Source organism: Megascapheus bottae, chromosome 16 (genome assembly GCF_031878675.1).
Source record: "Megascapheus bottae isolate mThoBot1 chromosome 16, mThoBot2.hap1, whole genome shotgun sequence".
Classification (NCBI taxonomy): Eukaryota; Metazoa; Chordata; class Mammalia; order Rodentia; family Geomyidae; genus Megascapheus; species Megascapheus bottae.
In genome coordinates this window covers 10,857,699-10,869,427 of record NC_143524.1, presented here as the reverse complement: position 1 = coordinate 10,869,427, position 11,729 = coordinate 10,857,699, and the positions used below count along the sequence as shown (strand labels likewise).

Here is an 11,729-nt window from a genome sequence, read left to right as displayed (position 1 = left end):
AATGTTCGATGATTTGACTTACATGTAAAGAAAAATTCATGTATCAATTTATTAATTAGTTAATTAGGTTTCTAGTCCTGGAAATGGGAACTCACAGCTTTCTGCCTGCCTGAAAATGGTTTGGTCTTTTCAACTATGTAGTCTTTTTGTGGTTTTATTTTACTTTGTTTTTCATTGTATTTTATTGTTAGGGTAATGTATATGGGATTACAGGTACCTACATCAAGTAGTGAGTACATTACTTCTCGAACATTGATTCCTTTTCTCTTGTTTTTTTTTTCCCCACTTTCCCTTCACCCAACCCTATCCTAATCATCCTATGTTCCCCCTTCACTTCCCTATTTCAAATAAACAAATTAACATATATACAGTATACTAGGTTTCAAAGTCAGATACATTAATAACATGAGATTAAACCATAAGGGTGAAAAAGAAAAAGAAATAAGAAATAAATTCACAGTACATTAGGAATAACAATCACAAAAATACACCTCTTCTTCCCATACCCTGGAGTTCATTTGGCTTAGCCTTATCCTATATGGCCATATGCACATAGATTTTGAGCTATTGTAATCCCCTGTTAGTAGAATCCTATACAGGTACTAAGTATTACAATGAAAGAAATCATGGCGCCTATGTTTCTTTGGGTCAGGCTTACTTGACTTAGTATGATTTTTCCAAGTCTTTCTATTTTATTTCACTTTTGGTATGGTCTTGCCAATAGAACTGGAAATACCTCCATCTTGTTACCCTCCTGTCCTCATCAGCCCACAATTAGAAGATCTTGCTGACAGCCCACTTCCTGAGAGAGGGGCATACAGTTTCCTGTGAATCAATGCTTTTAAAAAATGAACAAATAAACAAAAGAAAAGGAAAGGACAAATGGCCACTGGGAGATGGCACTCAGCCTGTGATCCTGGCTACCCAGAGGCTGGGATCTGAAACTCGATATTTCAAGTCAGCTTGGATAGACTAATCCATGTCATTCTTATCTCCAGTTAACTAACAAAAATGGGAAGTGGAGGCATGGCTCAGTTCGTGGAGTATAAGTTTTGAGGTATAAAGCTAAGTAGGAGTGGAAAGTCCTAATTTCAAGCCTTGATAAAAAATGGTTTGGGGCTGGGAATGTAGCTTCAGTGGCACAGTGCTTACCTAGTGTACACCTAAAGCCTGGGTGTGATTCCTCAGAAACAAATAAACAGAAAAAGATGTAAGTGGCACTCTGGCTTAAGTGGTAGAGTGCTGAGCAAAGCAGCTCAGGAACAATGCCCAGGTCCTGAGTTCAGGCCCCAAGACTGGCAAAACAAAACCATATTCACCCATGTAGAAGGAAAAGACCATACACACAGTAATCTAAGGATGAAGCCTTACCCAAAAAGGGTCTCAAAATTAACACTGTATTTTCAGTTTACTAGTGTTTGATGGGATTATTTGGGAAAAAATATGTAGGTAGCTCTTTGTGACTTAGCAAGGTATGTAAAGTATATTGCACAGTGATGTATCCATATAAGAAATTAAATATTGGATTCAATTAAGTACAAAGAATATATGATTTTTTGTTAAGTGGGACTAACCTGACCAAGAAAGACAACTAACATATTTTATTTCTCATTATGAAAAATATAAATATTCAAAAAGAAATGTATTCAAGAATCTAATGCTGGGAGTTTTTAGATGAGTAAACTAGAAGAATAGGGAAAAAAGATAACAGATGGGCATGGTTGTGACTGAACTAGTGACTAGGCATATGAAAATAAAATAATCAGATTCATTAGAACTGCTTTTAAAAGGAACAGAGGGAGAAAATGAGGGAGGGATAACACTGTATAAACAGAAATGTACACAATACCTACTGTAACCCCTTTGTACATCATCTCTTCAATAAACTTTTACAAAAGGAACAGAGGGCAAAAGACTATGGAGCAGTTTAAATTAATTTAATCAAAATACATTATACATAATGTAATAGAAATCATTTATCAATGAATATGTATAATACTATATTCTAAGAACATATTTTAAACAAGATGAAAATATATATTGTAGAAATCTTAACAAGTCAATTGCCTAGTTAAATTCAAGTTAGGGAATCCCCAATATGAGAGGAAAAGAAGAAATATTTCTAAATCATTCTAACAATGAATGAAAGCACTGGAAATATTCTAGTTAGGACATATATAAAAATAGAACAAATATCATGTAACCCTTTTACTAATTACAATAAAAAAATAAGTCAAAAAAAAAGAATTTCAGTGTGTATATATACCACATCTTCTTGATCCAATCATCTACTGAAGGGCACCAGGGCTGGTGCCATGTCTTCGCTATAGTAAATAGTGCTGCAATGAACATTATTGTGCTAGTGGCTTTGGTATGTCCTTGTTTCTGGACAATTGGGTAAATGCCCGATAGTAGAATTGCTGGGTTGTAGGGGAACTCTATGTTTAGTCTTTTGAGGAACCACCATACTGCTTTCCTTAGCTGTTGAACGAGTTTACACTCCCACCAACAGTGTAGTAGTGACCCCTCCTGACCACATCTCTGCCAGCATCTGTTATTAGATTTCTTGATCCTGGCAATTCTAACTGGAGTGAGGTAGAATCTCAAAGTTATTTTGATTTACATTTCTTTTATGGCCATCAGAAAGAATGGCATCGAACCATTTGTAAGGAGATGGAAAGACTTGGAAAAAATCATATTAAGTGAAGTAAGCCAAACCCAAAGGAACTTAGGCTCAACAGTTTCCCTCATTTGTCATAATCAGTAGAAACCTTGGGCTCTCCTAGCAGAGATTTGCAATAGAGCAAAACCTTGATACAAAAGGCCATGTAGTAGGACGCTAAATGAAAGGATCTCTAGGATATAGAAACATAAGCCATATAATGAATGATTGTTGTTCTTAAGGTACTATGTTATCTCTCATCTCTTTTGCTGTCCCTTGGTTATCTCATATTGTTACAGTATCTCACTTTGTTACCTGATATATTGGATATATTTGTACTTGGTTATTTGAAATTGGATAGGGAATGGGGGAAAACAAGATGAGGGGAGGGGGTCAGGGGGAGGGAATGTATGGGAATTAATGCACCATCTATCTGGCAAATATAATGTAACCCTTTTATTAATTAAAATAAAAATATGAAAAAAAACAAAACAAAACAAAAAATAGAACAATCATATGAAAGCTACATCACTCTATTGAAATTAAATCCAAAATGGGATTGGACTTCACAAAAATTTTAATTGCTACCAATGTGATTAAATAAATGTGTCTCAAATTGATCTAACTCAAAATTGGGAAATTATGATATTACTTTGAATGTTGATAATACTCAAAATGTAGGCATGATTCTTCATAAATATGCCTGTGTTTAATAATCATTGAATTTGTACATTTCTAAGGCAGATCAAATATTGTCCTATACTATTCCTGAGTCTCTATGCTAGACTAAGCTGCCCTATAATTGTGTGACAGAATTAAAAAAAAATCTTTCCTCATGTGATTATACAAAAGGGTGTTATGGATACATTGTATTATCAATTTACTATCATTACAACAAGAAAAGACATCACTAACTTGAATGAGTCCTTCACTCTGAGCTTGATACAACTAGTGTTTTGCATTTTCAATTTTGATAATCGACAGAGGTTAATGATACCACTTTCACTGTGTATCATGGAAGATCAGCTGGAAATGGATGCTGTACTTGTGTTCCTGCTTGGTGAGCTAAACTTTGCACACGAAGTTTTGTCCACTAATTCTGCGTGCTTTTCCACTTCTGCTAGCCCTGTGTATTGTTCTGTCCACTATCCACAGGCTGGGAAAGAGGAAGCCTGCCTGAGAAGCATGAATGCAGAGAATAAAGACAGAACTGTCCTGGACAGCCCCAAAGAAAATTACACTTTTTCTAGCTCAACACACTGTTAAATTAATTTCATCATTTCAACTTTTAAAGGAACATTAGAGCTTGTATAATAAATAGGTACATATGAGGCCAATAATCCTTAGTGATAATGAAAAATGAAGAGACTCTGAAAAACTGCAGAATAAACTATGGTAATACAAGTTTTTGGTCATTGAAATACACTCCAGATGACAGGCAGGGAGACATACCTCATATAGGTTCCATGGGAACAGAGGTGATCCCCAGAGCACAGAAGAGTTAGTACTTAAAGAATATTTTTATTTCTGATGATAGAATGCAGTCTAGATTTGGGGATCAGCTCATTACCTAATTTAGATTAAAAAATATTTCTTCTGATTCAGGTTTCATGGAGGCATTTCAGGTAAGCAGAGACTACATTTGTCTAATCGGAATATAATTTAGAATTCTGTCTATAGGTAAAAAATACCAACATACAGCAAATGATCTAAATTTCAGTTTTGTAAGTTGATCATAATAAAATATGAAGTGTTTATTTCATAGCACCCCTTCCTGAGTATTTTTATAATCTACATTTAAGTAAATATTTTTATTGTTATTGTAAAGGTGATACACAGAGGAGTTACAGTTACATAAGTCAGATAATGAATATATTTCTTTTTGAACAGTGTCATATCTTCCATGTCAATATGTTTTGATAGTATCATTTGACCTTGTTTAATATAACTAATTAACAAATAAGTGAATAAACTAGTATTTAAATGGATATGTATTTGTCCTAGTAGTGTCTGAAGATTCCCGTTGTGTTTACCCTATGGTCCCAATATTAATATGTAGATTCAATTAAAGTGGAATGAATATGTATCTATAGTATTAAAGTAGTATAGGATAATATGTTTATAAATTAATCATTGTATACTATTAGCATCTCTTCAAGTCATATCATTATAATGTTGCTTATTGATTTTTGGCAATATGACAAACTCAGGTATAGCATTTCATTTCAATTGGGGCATTTTTAATCTTCTTTTCTTCACAAAAATTGCCAATACATAAAGTGTGTTTGCTTATGAAGTGCTGTGATGTTACAAGATCATTGGAAACTTGTCTCCTCCTCCATTGTATGTCATTATTAGACTGAATGTGTTCAGACTCCTTGCATAGACCTTTTCCTTTTAAATAAAATGTAATAGCACCTTTTATAGTCACCCTAGAGTGTAATTTTCGACTAGAATTTCTGACTAATCCAAGAGGCCATCCAAGAAGTCCTTTTCCCTAGACCTCCCTCCCAAATCTGTGATCAGCTCCATTCTACTCTCATTTGGGGACACCTTGCTATTGCTATTCACAATCTTCAATTCAAATGTTCGTCCGCAGATTTACAAAAGGACAGAAGACTTTGAATACTGAAATCATTGTTAATTTTTCTAGAATATAGAGTAGATGACAAAATAACAAAATAATTTTATGGTTAGTTTTCTTTTACTTTGTCACAGAAAATCCTTAACAGTGCCATCTTGGGTGTTGAGTACCATATTGTTGCCTCCCAGTCTGTTTCCAATATGCTTTTGAAACTCAAATGTAGATCACTGACCAGACATTCCAGTTTTATTGTATGTTTATAGGTATGTAAACATACCTGTACTGAGTTACTGTCCTTTGTTTTTCATATTTCCTTACTAAATAGTATGGATGTGATCTAGCCACATCAAAAGCAAGGAGGTAAAGGCAGCTACTATGAAAATAGAAGAAATGACAGGTTCCCAAACACTGTCCATCTCCTGACTTAAGGACATGCACACAAGCACACAGGTAAGGAATTTTAAGTTATTCAATCTGGAACTAGGTTTAAGACCCACACTTGCGCATGTAACCATTTTTGCATCATTGAAGCAGTCAGTTTGACTCAAGACAATGTAGACCAAAAGTTCTTGTTTATTTACTTTTTTGTGGTCATGGGGCTTGAACTCTGGGTGTGTGTGCTGTCCCTGAGCTCTTCAGCTCAAGGCTACCATCCTACCCCTGAACCTGGGTGCTGTCCCTGAGCTCTTCAGCTCAAGGTTACTGCCCTACCCTTGAGCCAATCTTCACTTCCCATTTTCTAGAGGTTAATTGGGGAGATAAGAGTCTCAAGTTCTTTTATGTCCAGGCTGGCTTTGAACCTCAATCCTCAGATCTCAACCTCCTGAGTAGCTAGGATTGCACCTAGCTAGTGAGCCACCACTATTGGCTAAACGAAAAGTTTTATAAGGTAGAATTTATTAGATAATATACTACATTTTATATGAAACAATGTACCAAAGTAATGTTTTATTCCATGCCTGGATATGTACAAAGCACATAAAGACAGTAATAATTCTCCAGTACACACAAATTCACAAATGAAAGAATTAACATGCACCTTGCTACCTTATATATTTTCATTGTGCTACATACATACCAATGTTATATTATTGTGTTATATTTTATTTATTTTTAGGATGAATAATGACTATGCTGAAATTAGATTCAGATTCTGATGTTCTTGATATTCCAATGAATAACAAAATTTTAAACTGCATTAGTCACCACAAAACTAAAATTACAACAATATTTAAAAATATATTTTTGCAAGAATATTTTTACAAAATTACACTTTTTATAAGGAAAAATAGGTATGGTTTGCTTTTAAAGCACCTGGAAGTTAAATATTATTCTTACAGTGAATGAGTAAGTTATCAATGTTTGCTGTTCTTTTGTTATTCGTACAAAAGCAAATACTAATTTCTGACTTATTTCTGATTAAATAATATCCACAGATGAAAGACAGAGAGAGAAGAGCAGACAGCAACGTTTCCACAGTGGAAGAATTTGTCCTGCTGGGATTTTCTGACCTTCCAGACATCCAAGGGTTCCTATCTGGGATGTTTTCCATTATTTATATAATTATCCTTACTGGAAACAGTCTCATAATCATAATAACCATGGCTGACCCTACTCTGCAGAAACCCATGTATTTTTTCCTTGGAAATTTTTCCTTCCTGGAAATCTGTTATGTATCTGTCACTCTGCCTAGAATTCTTTTTAGCCTTTGCACTAGGGATAGGACCATGTCTGTGCCTGCCTGTGCCACTCAGCTGTGTTTCTTCCTGATCCTTGGGACCAATGAAAGTTTCCTCTTGGGTGTGATGTCCTATGACCGCTATGTGGCCATCTGTAATCCTCTTCACTATCCTCTAGTCATGAACCCAACCAAGTGCATTCAGCTATCTGCCGTGGCATGGCTCAGTGCAATGCCTGTCCACATTGGACTAACCTGTCATATTTTCTCCCTCCATTTCTGTCATTCTAACCAAATTGACCACTTCTTCTGTGACATACCTCCCATTATCAAGCTTGCCTGTGGGGACACATTTCTGTATGAATTGTCTGTCTACATAGTGGCAGCACTGTGTGCTGTGGTCCCTTTTTGGTTGATACTTGCTTCTTACAGCAAAATCATTTCCACCATTCTGAGACTATCTACAGCCCAAGGTCGGGGTAAGGCCTTCTCCACTTGCTCCTCCCACTTACTGGTTGTGATTTTATTTTATGGATCTGCTAGCATTACCTACTTCAGGCCCAAATCCAGCCATTCTGCAGGACTGGACAAACTGTTCTCTCTTTTCTATACCATTTTTACTCCAATGATGAATCCATTGATTTACAGCCTTAGAAACAAGGAGGTGATAATAGCACTGCGAACATTAATATTTAAATCATAGTACCAGGAGGTTATGGGATCATAAAATCAGAAAAATCTTTTGAATTTCTTCATATTCTCTTTATTAAGCTGCTCTGTTCTTCCTAATGTTGTTACTCTTAAATATTAGCCTGTTCTCTATTTCATTATGTATTAAAAAATTCTAGTCACAATTGACTTTGTCTGTGGAAATGTTTTTTATAAATAGAATATTAATGTGTCATCTTTTTCTTATGATGTGTTAAATAAAATTCAAAATGTATTAGCATTGAACTTTAAAGTATTTTAATGATTAAATTTAAAATATAATCTCTATTATGTCAGTTAATTTTTCTATAGTATGTTAATGATTTAAATGGTTAAAATTTGAAAAATATTACTATAGAATTTTTAGACCATCAGACTCTCATTTACATAGTACATGTATAACATTGAGAAACTATTGAACATGTTGATCCTTTTTGAATTGAAAAACAGCAAAATTATATCTATTTGATTGTGTGACAGAAATTATGTGTGATGTCCATAGTTGATAATTGCTTATACATTTAGACTTCTATTGTTTTTCAACTTTTGATATTTTATGTGATTTGGGGTATTTTTTGCCAGTCCTGGGGCTTGAACTCAGGCTCTGAACACTGTCCTTAGGCTTTCCTCAAGGCTAGAGCTTTACCACTTGAGCCACAGCACCACTTCCAGCTTTTTCTGTGCAGGTGAAGAATCAAACCCAGGGCTTCATGTATGCTAGGCAAGCACTCCACCAAATGGCCAAGCACCGGCCCCTATTTTATGTATTTTTAATGTTACTGTAAGCTAATATTCGGAGGAGTTACTATGTTGTAGGTGGCTAACCACAGTGAAGCCAGTTTTTAATTCAGACTTCCTGTTACTGGAATACCTGTTTTCTAGAAATATAAATTCCCAGGAAGCTCACAGAGTATCTCACCAGAGCCCAGAACATAAAAGAGCACTGTATTTTTCAAGAGCCTCAGGACATAAGATAGCATTATAAATATTTTCTATTTTCCACTACTTTATTGTTTAAATGTTAACCAAACATGTAGTAACTTAGCTGGAAAGCCCTTAGACCTGACTTTGTAGCATATGAAAACCCTGATAACAAAATAATTGGGGCTCACAACTCAGATCTGCTGTGCCAGTGTCAGTTGTGATTCTAGGCTTGAGCTTGCAATAAATACTCTTGTGCTCTTACATCAGTTTCAGCTCCTTGGTGGTCTTTGGGGAACCCGAATTCTGGGCACAACAATTCGAGTCAGGGAATGAGTAAATTTCTTTTTCACCAATGTGACCATTTTCCTTCTTTTCTCCTAATTTTCCCTGCCATTCCAACCTACAAGTTGTATGGTTCATTTTTAAAATGGTATCCAGTAACACTGCAGTAATGTTTACCATTTGTCTTTTCACTTCTGCATCCCCCTTTACCCTCCTAAAGACAGAAAAATGAACAAGTGAGGCAAAGGGAAAGAAAACAGAAACAGCATTAATGAATAAAAAACTCTTACTTCCATTCTTGGAGTTCATCAATAAATATTATTCTATATGGTCAGATGCACATAGCTATATTGTCTTTGTGAACCTCTTCTAAGAATATCCTCCTTTAGTCTCACTCTATGTGAATGCTAAGGTACCAGTGCATTTATTTAATTTTACCATTCAGTGTGTTCACTTGTAGATTTATTGGTACATTTTAGTTGCCATGAATGAGAAAACTCATGCAACCTACTTTTCTTTGTGTCTGGCTTATATTACTTAATGTAATTTGAATTTCTTTAAATTTTCCCAGAATAATCATGAATTCACTATTTCGCAGCCTTATTTTCTGGTAGCGTACCCAGGTTTAACAAAAGTCCAAGATTTGACCCAGTGAAATATTTAGTCCAATATACAGATGTGTGACACAGAATGGATGAAAAACAAATAGTAAATGCATATGCAATTCTCTTTTAACTGTATGATATGCACTTTGAATTCATATTTTCAAACAGAAGCAGGTACACATGATATAAGAAGTCTTCTCAATTCCTCCCTCAGCATACTCTGGCTCTCCTCAGTTTATGATGTCAAACACGGAAAGTTTCATGGAATATTTTCATGTGGCCTCTAGAGTTGTTGAATTTTACCACCGTCTGTGAAATTTATCATTGCTATATATAATCTAAATTTATTTAAGGTCATTGTAGAATGCCAAGTGACACAAATTTCAGATGAAAATAAAACCCAAAGGCATACAATGTTATTTTTCTTTATAAGGTTACAGGTTAAAGTAAACATATGATTATCAAATATAAAAACAAGTTTTGGTGTTTCCATTTATGCCATATATAAGTAATGTACACCTATCTTTACATGAATATATGTATGAGTGGTGGTATAATAAGAAAATATTATTTGAAATCCTTGTAAGATTCAAACTAATCTGAGGCCTCATATAGTACTGATAGTTTGGAATACACATTCCTATCATTGGACAATTACATCATAGAAATATGAAATTCATGTGGTTTTTGGTTCCCTTAAAGGAAGTAAATTTTTTTAACAGAGCAAATGTTAAATAACTGCAGATTTATATATAAAATTATATGATATACAGAAGAATGCATCTAATTGTAGTATTATTTATTCTGAATTTAGTCATTTAAAGGTTAAAAAAATCAAAGACCAGATATTGTTTAGAAGATTCGTGAATTAAGTCAGAATTTGGAAAGATTCCCTGCACTAGCCCTTCCACCTTGGAATTTTGTAGATACAAAGAAAACATACATCCCAGGATGTTAATGTAGTCTATTGTGTCCTTTTAAACCTATACTGCTCCTCTGTCCTCCTTCACATTTTTCTTAAACATCGGTCAGTGCCTGATGGGAAAACATGCTGTCCCAATATGTCATTACGTGTCTGGTACGTTAGTGCTGTAGGGAAATGACTACATATTTAATCATTTCCTCAACTGGAACTGAAACACAAAGCATGATCATAGCATAACATCATAGGTTTGAGTGTGTGTCATATAGTAAAAAATCAGCTGACTATCCAATGGTTGGTTATTTGACTCAATGTATTACAATGTACAGTAATAATACACTATAAATATGTTGTGACTTAGGTATTAAAGCAGCACTATTTTTGATACTGTTAGTCATTCTTCCACATTGTTTATCATAGCCATGGCAGGTAATCAATCCAGGTATCCCACAGTAGATAAATGGATCAAGAAAACGTGATATATGTACACAATCCAAGAAAAACACAATGGATAATAAAAGACAAAAAAAATCCTTGAACATGAGAGATTAAATAGGACTCTAAATATTCACGTAGTGCGATCAAAGGAGTATATTCTTAGGCAAGGATCCCAAGGTCTCAAGAGCTGTGTGCAAAGGATAATACAAAATGACGCTAATCGAAATGAACTCCAAAAAATGGATACAAGAGTTTTTAAATGTGTGTGTGTGTGTGTGTATGTGTTTGTTTTGCTCTTTTGTCGCTGATTTTGATTTCCTTACCTTTTGTCTTATATGTAAGTTTATACAATTTAGGCAGGAGAAGAAGAAACACAGAAATGGTAGGAAAATGTGAACTAATTCATCAGTGATACTAGAAAATGAACTATACACTCAGGCCAGGAGTGTGGTCTAGTGGTAGAGTGTTGGCCTAGGATGCATGAAGCCCTGGTTTCGATTTTCTGGTACCACACACACAGAAAAAGCCAGAAGTTAGTGCTGTGGCTCAAGTGGTACAATGCACATTGCAGGTATGTTTATAAAATTAACAACGTGTAAAATTGCCAATTAACATTCCATGATTCACGTATCCTTCATGATACTGAAAAATGCCCCTTTTCTAAAATATTCACGTTAGCGATCCGAGATTATTCTTGCTCTCAATTTGGTTTTCCTTGGTCCCAGTATCATTTTGAACACATGTAAATTACTCCTGACTCTGGGTACGACAAAAAGCTTCTGCAAGAAGGAATTTGTAAGTAGACAGTTTGCTAAGTTTTAGCAACACAGGTGACACTAAGAAATCCCTGTAGATAAAAGCCCTTATTTTATCTGGCCCTTGTATCCCACACTTGTAATTTCAATGCTCTGGAGTCCGAGATAGCA

General features: G+C 34.8%; 1 protein-coding gene across 1 annotated transcript; it reads left to right on the top strand.

Annotated features, from left to right (window-relative positions):
* Nucleotides 1–6,682: 6,682 nt before the first annotated feature.
* LOC150052765 (olfactory receptor 10AG1-like) lies at nt 6,683–7,627 on the top strand. The gene has a single exon (XM_090348836.1). It carries the CDS (start codon nt 6,683–6,685, stop codon nt 7,625–7,627), a length of 945 nt encoding a protein of 314 aa, XP_090204962.1.
* Nucleotides 7,628–11,729: the final 4,102 nt, after the last annotated feature.